This window comes from Triturus cristatus, chromosome 1_1, assembly GCF_964204655.1.
Source record: "Triturus cristatus chromosome 1_1, aTriCri1.1, whole genome shotgun sequence".
Lineage (NCBI taxonomy): Eukaryota > Metazoa > Chordata > Amphibia > Caudata > Salamandridae > Triturus > Triturus cristatus.
Genome location: NC_140579.1, coordinates 1,074,025,190 through 1,074,048,670, shown reverse-complemented (window position 1 = coordinate 1,074,048,670; position 23,481 = coordinate 1,074,025,190). Strand labels below are relative to the sequence as shown.

The 23,481-nt window shown below is 46.6% G+C and overlaps 1 protein-coding gene across 2 annotated transcripts in view; it reads left to right on the top strand.

The window, feature by feature from the left end:
• The window catches only part of LEMD2 (LEM domain nuclear envelope protein 2), a 406,431-nt gene that overhangs the window by 22,156 nt on the left and 360,794 nt on the right, over nucleotides 1-23,481 (top strand). For both annotated transcript variants that reach the window (XM_085651168.1, XM_085651170.1), the window contains exon 3: nucleotides 17,519-17,594. In XM_085651168.1, the coding sequence (XP_085507294.1) occupies nucleotides 17,519-17,594 (76 nt within the window). The remainder of the gene's footprint in view (nucleotides 1-17,518; nucleotides 17,595-23,481) is intronic.

Below are 23,481 nucleotides of genomic sequence, written 5' to 3'. Positions count from 1 at the left end.
TGAGTGTTGTAAGGCACATATCATGGCTTCTAGCCAGGTAAAAGACGTGGTTACCTGCGAGGAAGGGAACGCATTGCCTTTGGAATACCAAGGTTTAAAGGCCATTTTTGATGCAGAAGAGGCCACCAGTCTCCCTCCTCACAGGCCATATGACTGTAGAATCGATCTACAAGCAGGAGCTAAGATACCATGCAGTCGGGTTTACTCTCTCACGGAGAAGGAAAACCTCTATCTGCGAGAATATCTGGACACCATGTTGGCTGTGGGTTTTATTTGTCCTTCTAGATCGCCTGCTTCCTCATCACTGTTTTTCATACCGAAACGTGAGGGTGGTCTTAGATGTTGCATTGACTATCGATCCTTAAACAAGATTACTATTAAAAACAGATATCCTCTTCCACTCATTTCTTCTCTCCTTGACAGAGTAAAGAACGCCCAAGTCTTTATGAAATTGGACTTGCGGGGGGTGTATCATTTAGTACGTGTATTAGAAGGAGATGAGTGGAAGACCGTTTTCTGTACAAAGTACGGTCTATTTGAGTATCTCGTAATGCCCTTTGGGCTTTGCAACGCCCCCTCAGCGTTTCAATTTTTTATTAACGAGGTCCTTAAGGAAATGTTAGACGACTTCGTCATAGCCTACATTGATGACTTGTTGATCTACTCCCCTTCTCTACAAGAACATATACCTCCTGTACGGAAGGTGTTGAAAAAATTGCAAGATAACCATTTGTATTGTAAGTTAGAGAAGTGTACATTTCATGTACAAACAGTGTCCTTTTTGGGTTTTATCATCTCACCCCAGGGTTTAAGCATGGATCCTCAGAAGGTGGAGGCTATCCATCGCTGGCCGGCCCCCCAGAAAGTGAAAGATATCCAAAGTTTTATTGGATTTGCCAATTTTTATAGGCGTTTAATCAAGGGATTTTCAGGACTGGTAGCGCCTATAACAAGATTGCTAAAAAAGGGGGTTCCTTTTCTGTGGACGACAGAAGCTGACAAAGCTTTCAACGCTCTAAAGACGGCTTTCACGCAAGCTCCGGTACTGCATCACCCGGATCCTAGTTACCCATTTATATTGGAAGCCGATGCTTCCCAAGTAGCGGTAGGCGGGGTTCTCTCTCAGGCAGATACAGCGACAGGGGAATTGCATCCTGTAGCATTCTTTTCACACAAACTAACTCCAGCTGAGTTGAACTGTGCAATTGGGGACAAGGAATTACTGGCCATTAAAAAGGCATTTGAAGAGTGGCGACAATATCTGTTGGGTGCACGACACGCAGTTACGGTGTTCACAGATCACCGTAATTTACAGTTTCTAAAATCGGCCAAGGCCTTGTCCATGAGGCAATTGCGTTGGACTCAATTCTTTAGTGAGTACGATTTCACTATTCAATACCATGCAGGGAGGAAAAATGGCAAGGCAGACGCCTTGTCTCGTCTAGGGTTTAACCACCCAGAAAAACAGGTTGAACCACCCCTCATTTTACCCCGGAATAGGTTTGTGGGAGGGACCATCTCGGAAGAGGAGTTTTTGGCAAAAGTAAAGACAAACCAACAGTCTAAGGATGGACAGAAGTTGGTAGGTTCATACGATCACATTGATAAAGCAGGATTTGTGTATGTGCAAGGAGGGCTTGTCCTTCCGACTCCAGAATTACAGAGACACGTGTTGGAATGGTGTCATTCACACCCCTTGGCTGGACATCCAGGGATTAAAAAGACCATTGACTCCTTACGACAGCGTTTTTGGTGGCCTACCCTGGTAAAAGATGCGGAGCATTTCGTAAAGACATGTCATGTCTGTGCTCAAAGCAAGGTATCTCATCAAAACCCTACAGGTTTGCTCCAACCCTTGCCTACACCTCCTCTTCCATGGCACACGGTGTCCCTAGATTTTATCGTGGAATTGCCACTCACTACTAAGGGACATAACACATTATTGGTGGTGGTTGACCTATTTACGAAAACAGCTCATTTCATCCCTCTACAGGGCCTGCCTACTTCTATAGAACTAGCTTCTATTTTTTTACAACATGTGGTCCGTTTGCATGGTTTTCCCTCTGTGGTGATTTCAGACAGGGGTGCCCAGTTTTTATTTCTCGTTTTTGGAGACAACTATGTTCACTCCTTCAAATTGATGTATGGCTGTCATCTAGCCATCACCCACAAACTGATGGACAAACGGAGAGGGTTAATCAGTGCTTTGAACAATACATGAGAAGTCAGGCGTTACAGTCACTCACTGAATGGGATAAGATGGTATGGGTGGCAGAAATCGCTTACAATAGCAATCATCATACATCCACCAAATATACACCTTTCTTCTGTTCATATGGCTATCATCCTAAGACTTTGCCCTCCATAACCTCTTCAGATTGCACTGCTCTTGCAGCCATTGAGTTCATTCAGGACATTCAGAACATACACCAAAACACGCAGGTGAATTTAGATCAGGCAAAGGCCAGCTACAAAAGAGGGGCTGATTTACATAGGCGTGCTGAACCTTTGTATAAACTAGAAGATGAGGTTTGGTTGTCATCCAAGTACATACCCCTAAGAGGTCCTTGTAAGTTTAAACCTAAGTTCCTTGGACCCTACAAGATCATAAAGGTAATCAATCCAGTACCAATGAAGCTGAACCTTCCTGCTTCATTCAAGGTACACCCCGTTTTCCACGTATCCCTGCTAAAACCTGTTGAACCTGGCACCCGTCTTCCTACGGCCCCTGCTCCGATTTTGCTGGACGATGAGAATGAATACGAAGTGGAAGCCATCATAGACTCTAGAAGAAGTAGACGTCGTTTGCAGTATTTGATACATTGGAAAGGTTTTGGTATCGAGGAACGCACTTGGGAACCTGCCAGCCATGTGCATGCCCCTCGATTAGTTCGTCTGTTCCATAGAAGACATCCTAACAAACCCAAACCTGTGGGGGGCACTCTGGGGGGAGTGTACTGTCAGGATTGCCGAGAGCAGACTCAGGAGTGCCGAGAGCGGATTCAAGATGGTGGCACGCTATCGCGCATGCGCGAGTAAGTCAGGCAAGTAGAAAAGCCTGACTTCCTGTAACAACGAGGCTTTGCGTTCTAGTGTTGCCCTGCAGTTTGATTACTGACTTCATGTTTCCGACACAGACTTTCTGAAGTTCTACTGCCCGCAGTTTTGCGTCCCCCTTCCTTCGTTTCCTTACTTTTTGCTCTTGGCTGCGAACCAGACGACTAGCTAATATCCAGAGCTCTGGCCAACCGCGAGTTCCCCTTTTTCTTTGTTGATTCCCGTTGCACTTGGAGTAGCTGCATTTGACCCTGCTCCGGTTTATTCAGAGGTGGAGCTGGTTGTCGCTTGCTCCGCCCGCCTTCCGGATTTATTCCCGTCGGCCGGCCTGGTTTAGCGACTCCAGTTTCTAGCCCTTGAACTCACTTGAGTTTTGGAAGGGGCGCTACCCTGACAGTGCACTCCCTCCGTTATTCCCACCAGTTCTTTTTGCTTCCTTCCCTGGAACGAGGTAGCACCAACGGATCGAGTGCTGTGTAGCCTTATGGGACTTGGTGCAAAACATCTCTTTGGAGCCTGTTGTGAACCCGATTCATCGCTGGACGTCTTCAGTTGGTGTTACGGTAACAGCGTTGTGGTTATAAGGGGGATATATAGCCTAACTCTATTTTCAGTACTTATTTCAGTGTTGTATCTATTATAGGAACAGATTGCCAATTGAAGATGGGACATGGTCCATGATATCTGTAAGTTCCCCGGCTGTGTTAACCCTGTGAGACTCCTGTGAAATTCCTGTTTGAACTCTGATCACGCCCAGAGACCCACTCCTGTGCACCCCTGATATAGACACAGTTCAGGTGTTAGGTACTTAAATATTTTAGATAAATCCACTTTATAGCTAGCATGGCCTATTAATACATTACTCACTGTTTCTTTGTCCTTTTTAGAAACCAAAGGTCCTCATACCTGCTTGTGAAGTGGTGACTGAAGCTCCAGGGATTGTTACCCCTCTCTTTTTCCTTGTTTTGTTTCCCCTCTTTCCCCTATTACCAGTGTGCTCTAGTGTTTGATAGAGGCACTAGGTGATGGTGGAAGGTTGAGGCATTAACGACAGCATCCTGGAACTCCTTGGCGCTCCTGCAGAATATTCTCCCGGTAAGATTCTTACATTTATAGGGCAATATGTTTTATCCCATTATTGTAAGATGGAGTTCTGCTGGGGGTCCCATGATGGTATGCCACTGTTTGATAAGTTGCCATCTACAAATACACTCCACATAAGTGTTTTTGCACAACCTTCAATATGTCTTATGGCTACTGTCCTGCGCTTACTTAATTTTGTAAGTAGTGGAGTTGAATAGAAGTTGATAGAACGAAAGAACATCTAGGTCAGGCAGGTTGTGTATCACTCACAAAAAAAATGGTTTGCCCATGTAATGATTAAAGGATTTAACACTTAACTCCTGTTGTTGGAGAGGAGGTGGGAGCAGGATTCTAAGCCCCAGCGACACCTGCGGCAGACGCTGCCAACTCTCTCCTGTGCCCAGAGGTGGGCATAACTCCCCAGGTTTCTCGCAGCGCGGGATGCCTGTTATTGTGAGGGGAGGTGGGGGCAGGACTCTGAGCCCCAGCGGCAGACGCGGCCAATGCTCTCCTGTTTCCGGAGGTGCCCATTAAAACTCTCCTTGGTTCCTGCAGCACGGGACGCGCCATGGCACGTCTACGTCTGTCAGAGGTTGGAGGAGGCTGCCCCCCCCCCACCCTCCCTTGATTTTTTTTTTTTCCTGGGAAAGGAGTGATCATTGATCACACCTCACGTTCCTTTCAGCGATAACTAATAATCAACACTAAGGCTGCCAAGGATCTCGACCGGCTGTATTTACAGCGTAGGGTGATATCCCTGGTTAGTGAAGCACTTTTTATGGCATTTATTCTGCTTTGCTTTTAGTATTTTGCACCTTGCATTTTGTACTTTGCCCTCCATATTTTCCCATCCATGTGGGCAGTGCTTCTGTGGGGGTTCCACTGGCGGTTGCTAACACCAAGCAACTATGGGGAAACGGGCTTGCCATGACAAGCAACAAGGGCAGTCTCAGTCAATAGCTTCATCTTTGCCACCTAACTCAATTAATAGGATGTTACAGAGTGCTATAGGCATGGTGGCAACCGAAATAGAACTCGCTGAAAGACGGTTGTTCTCCAACTGGCTCGGGCCGTCACTCTTCCCCCTGCTATCCTTGAAACCAAATCTATCTTGTCCCCACCTGCTGCTTGCACAGAGGAGGGAGCCTTATATAAAGTGCATTTGCGGAAGGGGGTGACTCCACAGGCCCCGCCAAGACCAATAAAACCAAAGAAATGACGAGGGTGGGGGCCAAACGAAAGTAGTTTAATGATGGAACCTCCAAAAACACCCTGTACCCTGATAACTATGACTCTGGCCATACTGGAAATGTACAAGTGGACACGGAATATCCGGCATGGGTGCAAATCTGTTGGTGGGACTACAAGACCAGATTAGATCAATTGTGAAAGAAGAACTTATCTCCCTGGTAGTACGCATAGACAAGATGGTTGAACTCTGTGAAAATGGAGCTGGAAAGCACAGTGAAAGGCCCGCTTCAGCCATAGCTGGGGGAACAGTTGCAAGTTGCCAGACAGACAATGCCATCATCATGTCCGCACCAATGCTAGGCCCACCATGCGACCTAATTAATACCCCTACCACTAACAGCAGTGATAACTATGTGGAAAAGAAGGGTGACCCGGCTCCATCTAATATGGTCAGTAAGAGTCATAGTATACTAACAAATGGGCCTAATAATAGAAGGAATGGTGCTGTGAGCGAGAGCCGTAGGATGGACATGGTAGACTGGGTGAGATTCCCGTCATCAACTTACTCTCTGCATCATCCCCGTATGCCATTGTACTAGCAGGTGTACCCGAGATCAAAACAGGCCAGAGGGAATCCCAGTAAAAATTAAAGAACAAATGTTTGTTTTTGCTGGCCATACACAGGCATTTTGCCTATGCAAATGCAGGGGAGATTCTTATGACTCACATGTTCAGTTGGGTAGGCAGTAGGCAAAAAGATTTGCAAGGGGCTTGTGTAGTGATTAATTTTAGTAACCCAATGATTGTCCACAGCCTTATGCAGATGAACCATTACAACCAGGACGCGTGCTTGGTGATAAGGCCCTTGCCGCTTGGATACTTCTACAAATCATGCCAAACGACCTTGACCAGGGCTCACAACAGCCTTGTGCAGGGCAGGTAGAAACAAAACCACCAGCGCATGGGTCAGTGGCATCAACAACCCAGACCCTTGCTGTTCAATCTACCACTAACCGATAGATTTGGGACCCTAGCAGAGGGAGATTGACTAATTGAATCACACAACCCAGGCGGTCAACCGCCAAGGGGATTCCTGGGAGGGCTGCGTAGTCTTAAATACTATCCATGGGGTGGGGTAAGATAGAGTGTAGACGCTTTCTAAACTAAATCAAAAAGTCAGGGATAGAGGAGCAACCTGGGAAGGGCCAATTGCCAAGAGTCCGCATTAAAACGATAATCCAACTGGCCCACCCATAAGAACCACTAAAACCCTGGTCCAGGGCAACATATTAGGAACATCTGAGGGCCTAAGCCCTATAGTCAACACCGTACACATTAGTGGTACTCAACCTGGGCCCGGGGGGGGGGGAGGGGGGGTGGAGTGCTCCGGTGACCCACAGAGGGAGCAAGTGTCCCCTGACACTGACTTCCAGATGGTCAATCTAGACCAACATAAAGTATCAACTATGCTGAGTGTACTATCCTGGAATGTTGCTATCCTCAAAAATAAAATGGCATCCCTGGATTGGGGGTCTTTTGTGGACCAAAATGATGTTTGTATGTTCCAGGAAACATGGGCTAGGGATTATGTATTACGGATAGGGTTTGCATCCTTCAGAATAGCTGCCACTACTGGGGAAAAGGGTAGCCATCTGGTGGTCTCTGTATATGGGTGGGCACACATTTGGGTTGCACGGCCAAGCAGCTAGTCTTTTTCCAATGACATCCAGTGCATTTTACTTTTGCCCCAAAGTTTAGTATAGCTTGGGTCAATGTCTACTCTAGACCTGTAAGCATCGGCAAAGAATCCCTGACTATTGATCAACTGGCCCTTTTTATCTCTTCAATCACTGAAAATGCTTTGATGGTTATAGGAGGCGATTTTAACTGCCAATTTGAGCCTCTGATTGATCTCAACAGTGCAACTTCTTGTGAAGAAGACACGCTTTGGGAAATCCCTGAGCCAAATATTCAGCTTATTAGGGCCCGGACCCCACTGACTCTCCAGATAAAATCCCTCACTTTAAACCACTCACTAAGCTTGTGGTGGACGTACAAAATCCGATTCTCCTGGAAAGCACACATTCAATAGAGTTGGCCAATCCTCTATTTTAGACTAAATAGAAACCAGGATGTGGCATAGGGTTGTTGATTTTCCTGTCCTGCCTCAATATGACCGTAATCACAACTCTCTGATTGTGGAGGTGGAGCTGCCGGTATCCCAGAAAAACTCTGCTCTAATAACACCGCCAGACGATAGATTAATACTAACCAGTAATAGTAGAAGAATACGATGGTTGGCAATACAACAATCTCCGGGCAGGATGGCCTCTTTATATAAGACTATCATCCCAATCCTACTGAAAACCAGCAAGTTGATAACTACAGAAGGCACCTTTACCTCTTTAACCGTAGTTGCAGAGACACACGAAGCGTTGACCTCCAAACTGGTTGATTCATTTTTTTCCATTAGGTTTTTGTAGTGGGGGGAAAAAAAGGTCGAGCATTCCTGTTTTTTCGATAGCTGTCGGGAGATACAGCTGGCACTGATCAATACCATTAAATCCAGTGACAGGTCTCAAATCAAAACAAAGAGGTCACATTACAGAGAAATCATTGCTTTAGCAAAAGAAACCTGGGAGATGGATAAATGGGATTCTTTGAGATGGGCTCTATCATCTATCGATATGAAGGCCTTCTGGAATATAGTTAATACAGGCTGTAGTGAAGGGAAACAGGCTCTTGAGCCCAACATAGCAGCAGACATCTGGAAGGGGCCTTTCAGGCCCTATACACTATGCAGGAGTTTGAGGGTGCTACCCTAGATTTAGTAAATAGTCCGCAGCCGAATATACCAAGAGACCCCTGAGATAACCTTGATCGAAATAACTAGTGCGATAAGCAAAATAGCCCTGTCTAAAGCACCTGGTCTAGATAAGATTCTGGGGGATCTCTTTCATGCCGAGCCTTCAATCTGGGGGCTTTACTTGTGGGTTTTATTCAATGCTATAATGCAGTGAATGGCAATCCCCGTAACTTGGGCTGGAGCTGAAATTCTCCCAGTGTATAAAAGGGTCCACCATTTTTTGCCCATAAATTACAGACCCATCAGTTTAATTGATGTTACTCAATCTTTACCCGGGTACTGTTAGTACGTCTTCAGGACTGGATGGACGAACATAATATCTTGAGTCCATTCCAAGCTGCCTTTAAGAAAAACACCTCCACGATTGATCAAATATTCAGGCTCCAACTGCTTTATTGGAAAATGGTGGTGCTAGAAAGTGGCAGCGTCTATCTAATATTTGTAGATCTAAAAACCGCTTTTGAACTGGTACCCCAGGATAAACTATGGTCTGTATTAAATGACATTGGGTCCCTACCAATCTCTGGCATATGCTTAGAAGATTGCATGAAGGCAATTCTGCCCAAATCAGGTACAGGAAATATGGTAAACTTACTTCATCTCTTGTAGTTAACAGAGGAGTCAGACAGGGATGTGTGGTAGCCCCTAACTTGTTTTGTCTACATATTATTAATGCATTAGTTGACTTATTGAACAAGGAGAAGGACTTGGATGCCCCGAGGACAGCGCACAACAAAGTATCGGCAGTGTTTGCTGATGACACTCTCCTGTTCTCTAAGTCCCCAATGGGCATTTGAAAGGGGGCTGGAGATCAACATTCAAAAGACAAAATATATGGTCTTCAACCCAGTTACTAAGACACGTTCCAATCCTTGTCTGAATGGCATCGCGCTCGAAAGGGTATCTGTATTTGAATACTCAGGTGTTACCTTAACCAAAAAAAATGGACTGGGAACCACAAGCATCAAGCTAGCCCAGCTAGCATCAGGGGGTGTTGGCCAAGCTATTTAGGAATTCTTTCCATAAATCAGTTAGTCCAGTTAGTCGAGATCTATAAAGAGCAAACAAGGGGTGCTGCAATGTATGAGGCTGAACTTTGGGGGCACTGTCCTATTAGAAATATTTTTAAGTCTTCAAATAACTTCACCAGGCAGTTATTTGGCTTCTCTTCTAGTACCCCACTTGTTCCTCTGCGTTTGAACCTAGGGGTGGGTTTGATTGCAGAGGAAATAGGTCTCAGACCGCTAATCTTTTGGCGTCGCTCTATGGGTGACCCCGGAATTGGTTGTATAGAGGTCGGAGCAAAAGGAGGTAATGGGTCTACCAGGTGCAGGAAAATTTACTTGGTTTGCACACATTAGGGACACACTCCGTAGTAATGGTAAAACACGCTTATGGAATAACCCAGAGGTAGCATATCCCAAGGAATGCACTGTCCAGGAGTTATAGGGAAAGCAAACTTGCTTATTTACAGTAGAGCTCAGCAATCGGTTCTCTTACAGTCAACTTTGAGACTCAAATATTTTTAATTCTCAAGTCTTTTCTGGATTTCATACAACCAGCATTAGCAAGGAAACTATATGTCCAAATTAGACATGGGTCTCTCCCCCTGCGTTCATTTTCCAATAAATGAGCAGGCTGTCCGGCATGTAGCAACGAGGTGGAGACTTAACTTCACAGACTTTTTTTGTCCTGGCTATAAAAAAGCCAGACATAGATGGTTGTTACAAATATGTAGAAATTGGGGACCAAGCACTGAGCGGATGCATTTAGGCTCTTGAAATACAATACTCAAATGCCAACTGTATTTGCTGTCTCGCGCTTCCTACTTTTTATGTGGTATGCGCGCAAGTCTCATTTGAGCTCCAACTCTCAGATATAAGCCGACATAGTCATATAGGACATGCCCTAAATTTAACGTATCACAACTATCTATGTCTGAAACAGGTTCCAGATGCCCTTGGGTAAAACAGGGCATAATGTTTTATTGATGGTGAAGGGCAATTGTTTATGAAAATAAGGTCTTCATTTGGCTATCGGATTATGTAATTTGGCAAAACCATTTTTGTATATCGTCTGTAGCATATTTCAATAGGCACAGATTTATTCTGTGCACCCCTTTTTAGACATCTGATGGGGTGTAGTTTTAGAGTATTTGTAACCGACTCTGTTGATTACTTGACTGTGTTTTTTTTTTTTAATGATTGTTTTAACGTATTATATGGTTTTATCGCACTTGCACTTTTATGGTCTATCGACCAAAATAAAGTATTTTGAAGTAAATGAAATAACACTTAACATTTTAAGTATATTGCTTAGTACTTTTAAGACCGTCTATGACATTGAGTTACTAAGGACAGAAATACAATCCTACCACCTTCTATGTTAAGTAAGGCAATGCATGGTGTGGTATCCTGCTCTCTTCTCCATCTAGTCCTTTCTCTGTGTTCTGTACTGTGCTGCTCATCCAGTGTAAGTGATGATACAGAATGTTCCCTGTATGTATGTGTGAGTGAAATTGTCAGTTGCTGTATGTAGGTTGAGCAACAGGGATGCTGCTCCCGGTGGGGCTGATTTTCCTGATAATACTTTCAATACTACTACAACCATCTTATCCTTAAATGTTCCTGTCCTGACTGAACTAAAGAATAAATCTACCATTTGGATAAAACTACATCGGTCTACCTCCTTTCTTGAATTCCACACATGGGCAATCACGGGTAAAGTTATACAAACTGAATCTATGGTTAACCATGTACTATGCCTACTTTCTAACATTGTACTGCTCTGGATGCTTATCATACTGTTGGTATACTCTCACAAACATTCGATACCCCGCCTGGGAGATTGAAGGTCTTGCACGGTTTGCAGCCTGTCTCACTGTGACTGTGGAGGAACTTCAGTGGCGGCACACCGTCTTTCAGCAGTGGCTGGCTGTGCAGTGCCAGTCTGCCTTCGGCAGGCTCACAGTATCAGAGGATGGCTGCAGGCAGAACTGCATGGATCACAGAGGCAGTCATGGGTATGGATCACAGAGGCAGTCATGGGTATGGCAAGGAGACCATGTTTTCACTGCAGCTTGCTTGCAGTTATGTATCCAGGAATGCCGGCTTTAGTACAGCTTTGTTCAGATTACAGCAGTACGATGGGTCACCACACTGGGCGCCACTTGCAAGGTCACTCGTAGCTCGCATCTGCTGGAAAAAGCAGCATCTCAACCGTGATGGACCACTTTATTGGGTGCCTCTTACATGGTCACAAGTTGGCCTCGGGCCTGCAGTACTTCCATGAGCAGGCTGCTCGGCTGTTATTTTCAGGTGCAGCTGGGCAGTTGAACCCGTCGTATTCATGCTTAGTTCAAAGCACCTCATGGCAACATTTCTCAAGCTCAGGAAGAGCAAAGTAGGTTGAAAGCACACAAGGCAGTGTACCTCCTCTCTAGCAAAGCTTAGCAGCATAGGTCTACTCCTTAGTCTTAGGAATTTAGCCGAAATAACTTTAAGTATAAGGCCATGGAATCCATCTTTGGCCCAGTCCTTTCTTTACATTGGTAAGCAGAGCTTCAGTAAACACCTGAAAAGCAAGATGGACTTGATTTTATCTATTCTTCAAGATAGTTGGCTTGGCAAAAGCTTGGTAAAGATCAAGTTTGCTCTAAATATTTTAAAGGTGAACCAATCCTTTCTGAGCACATTTCTTTATCTGGTATTCACATCCCTGTGGAGAACATTTATGGTAAAATGGCCCCTTGCTACAACCGAATTACAGGTATACAGTTTTTGTTCGCAGCTTAAAGCACAGGATGCAGGGGTGGGTAATCAGTCGAGTCCTTTGTATGAGGTGTGTAGTCATCATCATAATAAACTTAATTCAATTATAAAATATATTCATATAAATCAAAGAACATAATGGCATATTTATAAACAGTAATCGACATCCCAACAAGCAAAAGTCCATTACAGTTAATCCTGGTATCCATAACTTCATCGGCCACAGAAATTCTCTCTAACCAGTCGGACCCAGTGACCACGGAGTGCGCAGAGCCCGGAGGAAAAAGGAGAAAAAACTGCCAGGCCAATCGCACTCCCGAACCAGTGGAGAGAGATCAAAATGGGTACACCTCCTATCACTCAATCACTTGAAGGACTGAAGTGCCATCATCGCCTTCGGAAACAAGTCCTCCCAATCAGGGAGAACAGGTAGATCCAGCGAGTGCCCCAAGTGACCACCACCAGGTGGAGCCTAATACCCGCAACATCTTGCTTATCCATGAGTAAAAGTTCAAAGGCCGGGTTGATATCCTCAACAGAGGGAATATCCTGCGACTACTAACACCAATCAGCCTGGCTGGCATAAGATTGCACAATTTGTAATCTATTGAGTTCAAGAAACTCAAACATATATCAGACCAAGAGGTAACAAAGACAACCTATACCACATACGAAATAGCGAAGAAGATCCTAAATGAGGAACGTCAACTAAAGTTCTATTTAAAAAAACAGGCTCCTTGGAGCCCCGGTTGTTAAATCAACAAGAGCAGGAAATCTCTCTCCCCACGTACACCATGAGGAAGACACAATCTGTGCTCAAAGGGGCACGCAGTACCTCTGCACCGCAGAAGAAGGAAAAAGACAGGAGGCTGTGGCAACTGAGGACATGTAGCAGATCAGACGACTGGTCTTTGATTGCCGGAACAATAAATCTACGGAGCAAGAATACCTGACAGGGAGCAAAACAATCTCCAACAATCAATCCTCAGTTATGATTATGATCTTGGAACATAAATGGCCTGGGAAATAAAACTATTGACACACAGCTCCTGTTATAGTTTCTAAACCTTGACCTCATCCACCTACAAGAGACCTGACTAGACCAACTGCACCATCTACAAGGATTCAAAATATATCCCCCCCCCCCCGGTGTAAAAAGTACCAAGTTCAGGCACCAAAAAGGTCTCACAATCTACACCTCAATCAAGAGTATAAACGCAATTCAGGAACTGGATGTCAAAACTACACCAACAGATGCCATAAAGTCAATTAAAATAGACCTAGGAGCTGATACCATCAACAACTAATATTACTAAATATATACCTCCGTCCACACGACAACATTAATGGAGTGAAACTCTTGGGATCTTAAATAACTAGGATACTATCAGAAGAATCTATGCCAAATGTAATGGTAACAGGCAAATTTTACTTGCATCTAACGGGGTCCCAAGACAGGGACCAACTATTGGAAGAACAATTTTCTGCATGGAGCATCCCTCATCAGGAAAATGCAAATGAGGCAAATAAACCAGGTTAGCAAAAGAACTTCTAAAGGATTTGGAAAATTTTAAGGTTGGTCACACTAAACTGGGGTTTTCCGGGCAACCGCCCTCCTGCAGCGACCTTCCATAATGTATCAACCAGCACATCAATAGATTACACCTTCATAACCCTACCCTTGATCAGTAAAATCGTAGATTTTCGGATAGGAACATCAGACCACAGCGACCACCTACCACAAGAAATTGCAATGAAGATATACAAGGTATAACATGAACTCAATTTATCTCAAGAAGACCTGACATACTCGGAATAGTGAATTGTAATTCAAAGACCAAGGGTGCATGTTCTTCAAAGAGCTACCCTCACAGGATAGTACAATCATTACCTGCCTGTATGTCCCACTGTTAAATTTCCACTGAACACCGTCATGTACCACAGTTCACAACAAGCCTTTCAAAGAGGAGAACCTACCACCACAAACACCATGTAATCTTATGTTAAAAATGTGTGGAGAGGTCGGAAAGCACCTCACGTTAGTAACACCAAGGGGGCCTGCTGCCATATTTTTACCAGTATGCCCACACTATCCTCATCGGTAGCTTTCCCTACGGAAGAAAAAGTGAACGTAAAGAGATTCCTCCGAGGTGAAAAATCAAAGAAACAAGATCAGTGAAAAGATGGCACGACTAGTGCAAGAATCGCTGAGTGCCCACCAGGTCTCAAAAACAATGAAGTGAGGAGATGCAATCCTCAAAGTAAAAAGAGGTACTGATCACTTGCACAGGAAAAATAACCAATTATGGCTAATTTGGCAATCGAAAAGGGAATCGGAAGATGAGTTGTGGGCCAAGCTATTACAAGGCATGAAAACAAACAGCAGTGCAAGATTCTGGCACTCAATTAACAGCTTACAGAACCCAAGTGTGCATGTAGTCAGCTCAGACTTGACGGATGAAGCCTGGGCCACCTTTCTCTGGCATCACTTCAACACAGAACTTGCCGGCACTATGCACGAAGAACAGAGATCTGAATTCATGCCCTGTGGGCAAACAATCTAACCTGGATAAATCATTGCCAATTGCTCCTTTTGCGTTCACTGACAAACGGATTACTAAAAGGTTAGCAAAAGGTAGGACAGAGGGATGCCCCCCGATCCTGTACAAGCAAGATCCAGATTATTGGGCGGCAGCGCTACCATCCCTTTTTAAACCGATCCTTGAAGTAGAAAGAATACCAGAATCTTTGAAGGGGTCAATCATATCCCCAATACAAAAGAAAGGCAATAAGAAAAGCAAAAATTACAGGCTGGTTGCCTTAATAGACAGTGATCCCAAATACTACACCGCCCTTCTCTTGGAAGAACTCATAGATTGGGCGACCAAAAGGGCAATCATTCCCCTTAACCAAACGGGATTCAGTAAGCACACAGGAACTACAGCAAATATACTTACCCTCTCCCTTCTGTTAAGATACTATAAGAGATTCCAACTTGCTACTCTGTTTGCTTCATCCACTATTCATCCGGCTTTGACAACATCAACAGGAAGAAACTGGGATAAAGTGTCCAAAAGAAAAATTCCATCTGCTCTCCTGAATCAGGTGATCCTCCTACATACTGACACCTGGGTCCAAATAAAACTTGGAGCTGGCAACCGCCTATCCAGAAAGATACCAACGACTAAGGGGCTGAAACAAGACTGCGTCCTGGCCCCGACTTTATTCAATCATTTTTTTATGTAAAATCTTTCAACAGGGTAGGACAAATGCAACTTCCACGCCCCAAAGATGGGAGAACTTACCCTCTCAAACTTGCTCTACGCTGACAATCTTGTACTAATCAGCCGCACTCTGATTGGCCGTCAACACTTACTAGACACCACGCAAAACCTCTCTGCTGACAATGGATTACCCATAAACCTAGACAAATCAAAAGTGATGCGGTTAAACCAAACAAAAAAAGAACGCTCACAGACATCATTGGCATTTGGTAGGTCTCCCGCTAGAAGCAGTCGAAGAATTTAAATACCTGGGCGTCCTAATGGAGAGCAAATGTACATTTGAGGCACAAATAGAGGCCATAATAATAAGAAGTAAAATAACTGCAGTTGCATTAAGATACATCAAACGCAAAACTACCGGCTCAAGCCTCTGCTCGAGGTGATTCAAGCAAAGCTTATTCCAACAATCACCTACGGGAGCTAGTGTCTACAGGGAAAGGATGAGAGTATGCTGGACGATACAGTAGCAAGAGCTCTGAGAATAATATTCAGCCTACCTAATTACACCTCACCGGCGCAAATAAGATTAGAAGTTGGCCTGCAGACGCAACAAATAGCACACAAAGGCGCCTTTGTCAAATGGTGGTACAAAATCAAGCGAGCCGATACCGGGACTCTGAATGCACATCTATGGAAGAGACTCAAGTCAAAAAAATACAGCATGGCTATGATTTACCTACAAGAATCAATAGATCAACTGGGCCTACGGGAACTTTGGGATTCTGATGAGACCCATAAAAGCTTCAAACAAATTGTCAATAAAACCGTCAAAATGGTGTCCTTAGTGAAGGATAAAGCTGTGCTAAAAGAAAGGGCATAAAGCTGGGTCGTCCTGCAGAATTACTCTAAAGCCTCCCCTCAATGTAACTTAGGAGCAGTAGTCACGAAAGCGACAAAGGAAAAATATCTTAATTTTCGACTAGGTATTCTTCCATCGCTGCTCCACTTGCCTCCATGGAAACTACCACAGACAGCAACTAACTGTCGCCTATGCGGGAAAGCAAAAGAGGATGTGCTACATCTAATGTGCATATCTGGGAGGCTAAAAAACGAAAGCAGACTTCTGTTCAACCCCACCCCTAAGATTATGGGGATAAGAACATGCAGGCGGGCAGTGAAAGCATGGTTTGAAGGTGGAGACGCTCAGTTAGCCTGCCGCCTCGTACAATTTATGGGTGAAAGTGGAAACATTTTAAACATCAGCATTTAATTGCCCAACCTGGCCCCCACCTTCGACAACCAATCATTAGCCACCATCGCTCTAGTTACTCAGAGAACTATCTCACCCATTGCTGACTTTGCACATTACCCGCTCCTTGGATAATTATTCTGCACATCGTAGCTTGGCAACGACTATTAGCTTCCATCGATCTTGTTAACTAGAGCACTATTTTCGCACACAGCTGATTTTGCACATTGCCCACCCATGCTGTCTAGGGAGCTATTTTGCACACTGCAGGTTTTGCACATTGCTGTTGACCATGGACCTTTCATCCCCGTATCCTAGGACCTTTCGATTTTAATTTACCCTTTTAACAAAGTAAAACCATTTAAAAATGTTTTTCCTAATACATGGTCCAAATGTGGTATCAGAGTTATCTGTACCTTTCCTGCTAGTCCACAGTGCTTTTTCTTTACCTGGTCATTGCACTTCCTTGGTGAGCAGTGGTCTGTGCAAACCTCTACTGTGACCTTCGCATTCTTATGCGGGGCCTGCCAGGCTCTTAATGCCTTCATGACTTGCCAACCCCATGTGTGCTGTCCCACTGCTAATACCATCAAGAGCAGCACTACTATGTACTTAATTTGGTGTGAGGATACTTGCCACAATCTGAAATTCTGGGCTCCTTGTATTCCCATACTAAACAAATGGCTACTCATAATAATGCCCTAAAAAGAGTGAGAGCACGAAACGTAGAGATGTGGTCACACATCAATCATGTAAAATTTTGCAACCGTGCTCGTGCTTTTCAATCATTTTTTTGTCATTGTAAACTATCCTGCCGATGTGAATTATTACAGTGAAGAATGAGAAATTCCGTCCTTTTATTACATTTTTCGACACATTGCAATAAAATTGGTGTTTTAAAGACTGTGATCCCTGCAGTCACTGGAAGTTATTTCACTATGTACCATGTAATGGGTATGGACATTGGGCACACCATTCTTCAATAACAATTTTCACGCAGGTGCCTTTTTTCTCAATAGTCTTTTGTCCTGAGCAAGACACCCTTGCTTGTATTTAATTTAGTGTTTTTTCATTTCAGTACTGCCAGAGAGAACAACAGAAGATTGTCCAACAAATGCTTTTTGAACTGTATAACTTCTTGGCGAAGCAGGCAGGTGAGTACCAACGTGTCTGGGGAGCCTGCTGGTTCACCAGACCCAAACCCCACCAAACTGTCCTTGTATAGACTAGTTCGAGGCATGTGGGCTGCTGAATTCATATCTGTGCATAGATCGCCGCCTAGTGTTGGGTCCGTATGTTTGCATGTTGTTGTCCTGGAAGAGTCTTCGAAGTATCCCGAGATAGGTGACTCCTCCCCTGGACCACAGTGCGCATGGGCATCCTCTCCATCCTTAGATTGTTTTTTTCCGCCATTGGGTTCGGATGTGCTTATCTTAGCTCAAGTTAGGAAAATTTAGTTTAAGGCCAAAAGGCCTTTAGTTTTCGTCGGTACTGTTCCCGCTCGGTATCGACTGCTTTCTTGCTTAGTTTAGAAACTTCTTCCAGTTTTTCGGATCCGTTTAATCCGAACATCGACCTTACATCGACGATGGAATCGAGGACCCCATTCAAACGGTGTCCTGTATGCCACGCCAAATACCCACACATCGACGTCCACCCGGTATGCAACAAATGTCTCTCGCCGGATCACAACGAATCGAAATGTATGGCCTGTGCCCGATTCCGATCCAAGAAGACTCTCCGGAATCGACGGGCAGCGAGATTAGAAGCGCAGCAATCGGCACCGGCCCCGGCCAACATCTTCAGCACCGAGGACGAAGATGTTGAAAGTGTGGAAGAAGTAAACTCCAGCCCCGCTTCCGAACACGATTCCCGATCGGAAGACGCCGATGAAGCGCTTTTTCACAGGGAAGAAGCCGTCGATGAGGTAGGAGACTACGATGAGGCCTTTGGGGCCGAAGAAGATAGCTCTGGTGAAGAGCCAGGCCTACCCGTCGAAACAGAGGCTATCAAAGTGCGTCATTCTACAGCTCCGGTCAAGGGATCGCCTCCGGGCCTTACCCGAGATCAATCCCAAAGTTCTTCGGCCCCGCCTTCGGGCCCGGCCTCGAACATCCAGCACGAGCCATTATTACCGAAAAAGACTGGTTTCCCTTCAATGAAACCGAAACCAATCGTCGCACCAGTTCCACCGAAACCAAAAGTGAAACTGGCAGTGGTCGGCTCGAAGCCCTCGAAGACCTCCACTCCTTCGACGCCAGCACAGACCATCGGCTCCGAACGCACTAAGAGAGATTTCGGCGCCGAACTCGCTGCAGCAGATATCGGTACCGACCCGAAAAGGAAGGCCATCGGTCCCACAAAAGCGCCTCGGCCCCTGGCACCGAAGCAGTCGGCCCCGACCACCAAAGTCAAAATGGCCGCTCCATCTGAGTCCACTTCCAAGACAGCGACACGCGTCAAGTCATCGGCTCCGACGACCGCTGATACCTCTCCTCGGATCGATGACCCTGTGGCTCCGAAGCAGTCGACGCCTACCTCTACGGAACCACTCTGCACCAAAGAACCTTCGGCGTTCTCGGTGCGGCAAGTCGCGGCGTCATTGCAACGCATCACGGAACGGGCAGCCCTCCGGTCCACGTCGGGTCCCGACCCGAACAAGGCTCCAAAGGCACCCTCGGCACCAACCAACATCACTTTTGGTTTGCCGCCATCCACGGCGCCGAAGATGTTCGAGATCCGAACACGTGTCCGCCAGACAAAGTCCCCATCTACTGGACACTCTCCTACTGAGCCTTCACAGTCACAATTCATCGACGCCGACACTGGCAGACTCATGCTTCGAAAACGGAAGGTCACGCCAGAGCAGGCCTTGGACTCCTACAGAATCCCTCTGAAGCAGAAACTGCCGGCAGAGTCGGAACCGGTTCTATACGAACGCTTGCACACATCCTATCAGGATCCCCAGTCCTTTTCTCCTACGCCCTCCGACACGGACGCAATGGAGGATTACATAGGTGATGATACCACCTACCCTAGGGATATCGATCCTGAAGAGCAGCAGGACCCAGATCAAGCTTGGGATGACCCTGCAGACCAGGGTGCCGCAACAGATACCCAGGACACGCAGCTTTACGGCGCAAAAACATCTCCCACAGAGGACACTGCTGCCTTCATAGAACGTGCTGCAGCCAATCATGGAGTACAACTCCACTCTGACACAGTTGAGGAAGACTTCTTGGTGGACACTTTCGCATCCTCCGAGAGAACTGTCAAAACTTTGCCCATGTTGAAAGGTGTTCTCAAGCCTACAAAGGACATTTTCAAGGAAACAACCAGGGCACGGGTGCTAAACCCCAGGATTGAAAAAAAATACAAACCTGCGCCCGGGGACCCTATGTACATTAGAGGTCAGTTACCTCTGGACTCCATGGTGGTTGCTAACGCTCGCAAACGAGCCCACTCGCAAACAGGTGATGCTCCTCCCCCAGACAAGGAGTCCAAAGTGCTGGAGACCTCAGGCAAGAGAATTGCAGCTCAAGCAGCAAACATCTGGCGCATTGCCAATACACAGGCCCTCCTGGCTCGCTATGATCGTTCACACTACGACACGCTAGAGTCACTACTCCAGCATCTGCCAGACGAATACAAAGAGGCAGCGGAGCTCCTCATCAGAGAGGGACAACTTCTTACCAACGCATCCATTAAGTGCGCACTAGATGCTGCCGACACAGCTGCAAGGGCGATAAACACCAGCGTCATGTTACGACGACACGCTTGGTTAAGAATCTCCGGATTCAAAACAACATCCTAAATCAGCCAGTCAACCCCGACTACTTATTCGGCCCAGAAGTTGACACCACCTTTAGAAAAAATAAAGAAGGACACTGACACTGCGAAGTCAATGGGGGCTCTGCAAACGCAGACATTTCGTAGTGGCTCCTTTCGTCGCCCCGGGAATAGGGGAGCAGCTAGAGGCCAGGGGTCACAGCAGCAATACACTAAAGGGGGCACACAGAGTTCCTACGATAAAACCAACAGAGGTGGATATCGTGGCTCCAGCACTGTGATCTTCGGGACTCGGCGGGCTGGAAAAGCAGGCAAGGAGGCCGTATATAGTGTGCAATAGTCTATTTTATTGTGTCCAAGGTACGGTGTGCAACAGGATAGAATACAGGTCTTCTTCAGGAGGAGGGGTAGAAACGATGTGGGGCCCCGTCGGTTGCGGTCGTCGTCACCGAAGGTCTTCTGCTGTCCAAGTCGCCGACGTTGGTCCCAGGAAGGGGGAAGGACGGACACCTCGGAGGGCAGTGAGACAAAACACAGAAGGAGCCGTTAGTCCTGCGGACACTCTATGTCGCTGCCGTAACCTTCACCGGGAGTGATAAAAGTGGAGGGGAGTGTGAGGAGAAGGGACGAGGAAAAAGAGGGATAAGTCGAAGAAAGATAGGTGTTCGGAAAAGGGGTTGAGTGGGGTACTATTTACAAAGCGTGAGGTGCTGTACAGTGGATACGGAGAGATCCTATCAGTGTGCAGGGGTGCTAACAGGAGAGAGGCTATATACATCTATCTACAAAGAGTCTAGGGTACACACGGGTACTGTAGAGTACTATACGGAAGGAAAAGCTGGTACTCACGGGCTCCGCCGCAACTCTCATCCGAGTTACGGCCGCTCTTCAGCCTCCTCCGGGGGACTCCACCAGTCTTCCGACCACTCTTCTGGTTCGCCGCTCTCGTCCTCTCCTGTCGACGTATCTCCTGCCGAGCTCTCCTGCCACGATCCTTCGACGGCTTCTGCTTCCTGTCTTCCGGCTTTTCTGTCTCCGGCGGGGAACGGGTAGGAGGGACTTCCGGGAATCAGGGGTTGTCCTTCCGGTGGGTCGCTGTTCGGGATTGGCTCCTGTAAGAAAAAGAGGGGCGGGATTCCGGGGGTCACCGAGGTTGTGGTTGAAACCCTGGATGGACTATCCGGGCAGGGAGGATTGAGCGGAAAGGACGCCCCGGACAGGGTAAGTAAGGGGGGCCAGATCCGAGGTAGGGAGTCTCCGTTACAAGCACCAAGGGCAGAGGACGCGGTTACGGCAACACCAGGTCCTCACCCAAAAACAAACAGTGACGCCCTCTCTCTTCCCCCCGACCACATAACACCTGTCGGGGGGAGACTCCAGCGGTTCCTGTCCACGTGGAAAACCATCACCACGGACAGGTGGGTCAGGGATATTATCCAGCACGGTTACTGTCTCGAATTAACCTCCACTCCACCCACAATACCGCCAAAGCACCGTCCTATGTCCGCAGAGCACTTAGCATTATTGCAGCAGGAAGTGCTAAGTATGCTGCAAAAAGGTGCAATAGAGGTCGTGCCCGTCAACCAGCAGGGGACAGGGGTGTACTCTCTGTACTTCCTAATCCCAAAAAAGGACGGGTCGCTCAGACCTATACTAGACCTGAGACCCCTCAACCACTATATTCTGTCAGAGCATTTTCATATGCTCACCCTACAGCAAGTTCTCCCGCTGCTCAGCCAGGGAGACTTCCTAGCCACACTAGACCTCAAAGATGCGTACTTCCACATACCCATACACCCGTCACACAGGAAATATCTCAGGTTCACTATTCAGGGACAGCACTATCAATTCAAAGTCCTCCCCTTCGGCGTGACAACAGCACCCAGGGTTTTTACCATCTGCCTAGCTACAGTGGCTGCACATCTACGGAGACAACACATTCACGTCTACCCTTACCTGGACGACTGGCTTGTTCAGGCAAAGTCAGCCCAGCAATGTGCCAGCCACATGTCCCTCACCATTCACCTTCTTCACAGTCTGGGATTCTCACTAAATTACCCAAAATCACATCTACAACCCGCACACGTACGACAGTACCTGGGCGCGACCATAAACACTCTGGCAGCCACAGCTCAGCCAAATTTAGTGAGGATCAACAGCATGCAACTGCTGATCTCAAAGTTCAAACCTCAACACTCCCTTCCTGCGCGAGTGTTCATGCAGCTGATAGGCATGATGGCCTCCTGCATTTTCATAGTCCCGCACGCGAGACTACATATGCGCCCGCTTCAGGAGTGCTTAGCACGTCAATGGAATCAGGCTCACGGGCAATTAAAAGACCTAGTGTTGGTGAGCGGTCGGGCATACAACTCTCTGCATTGGTGGAATCCACAAAACCTTTGCAAGGGCCGACCATTCCAAGAGCCTATTCCACAAATAATACTGACAGCGGACGCCTCTCTCCAGGGATGGGGAGCTCATGTACTCAGTTACACAGTGCAGGGACTATGGACGACACAACAAAAGAAGATGCACATCAACGTTCTGGAACTGATGGCAATCTTCCTCGCCATGAAGGCATTCAAAGTACACCTGTGCAACAAAGTCCTGTTGATCCGCACGGACAACATGACTGCCATGTACTACATACAAAAGCAGGGAGGAACACACTCTCCACAGTTGTCTCACCTGGCTCAGAGCATGTGGAAGTGGGCCATTCAGAGGAACATATTCCTCATGGCGGAACACCTCCCCGGCAAGGACAACCAGATGGTGGATCTGCTCAGCAGACACAGCCACCAGATGCACGAGTGGGAGCTACACCCATCAGTACTCCAACCGTACTTCCAACAGTGGGGTCATCCAGAGATAGACCTATTCGCCACAAACGAAAACGCAAAATGCCAAAGCTTTGCCGCCAGGTTCCCACATCCACAATCGCAGGGCAATGCGATATGGATGAACTGGTCCGGCAGATTTGCGTACGCTTTTCCCCCAGCGCCATTAATACCACTGGTGGCACGCAAACTGCGACATCACTCACTGACACTCATCCTAGTTGCTCCAACGTGGGCGCGCCAGCCATGGTACACCACCTTTCTGGAACTTTCCGTGGTGCTGCATCAAAGGCTGCGGATAAAACCTGCACTCTTAACGCAGAGCCATGGCGAAATTCAGCACCCAGATCCGCAACAGCTGAACCTGGCAATCTGGCTCCTGAAGTCTTAGAGTTTGGCTACCTAAATCTGCCAC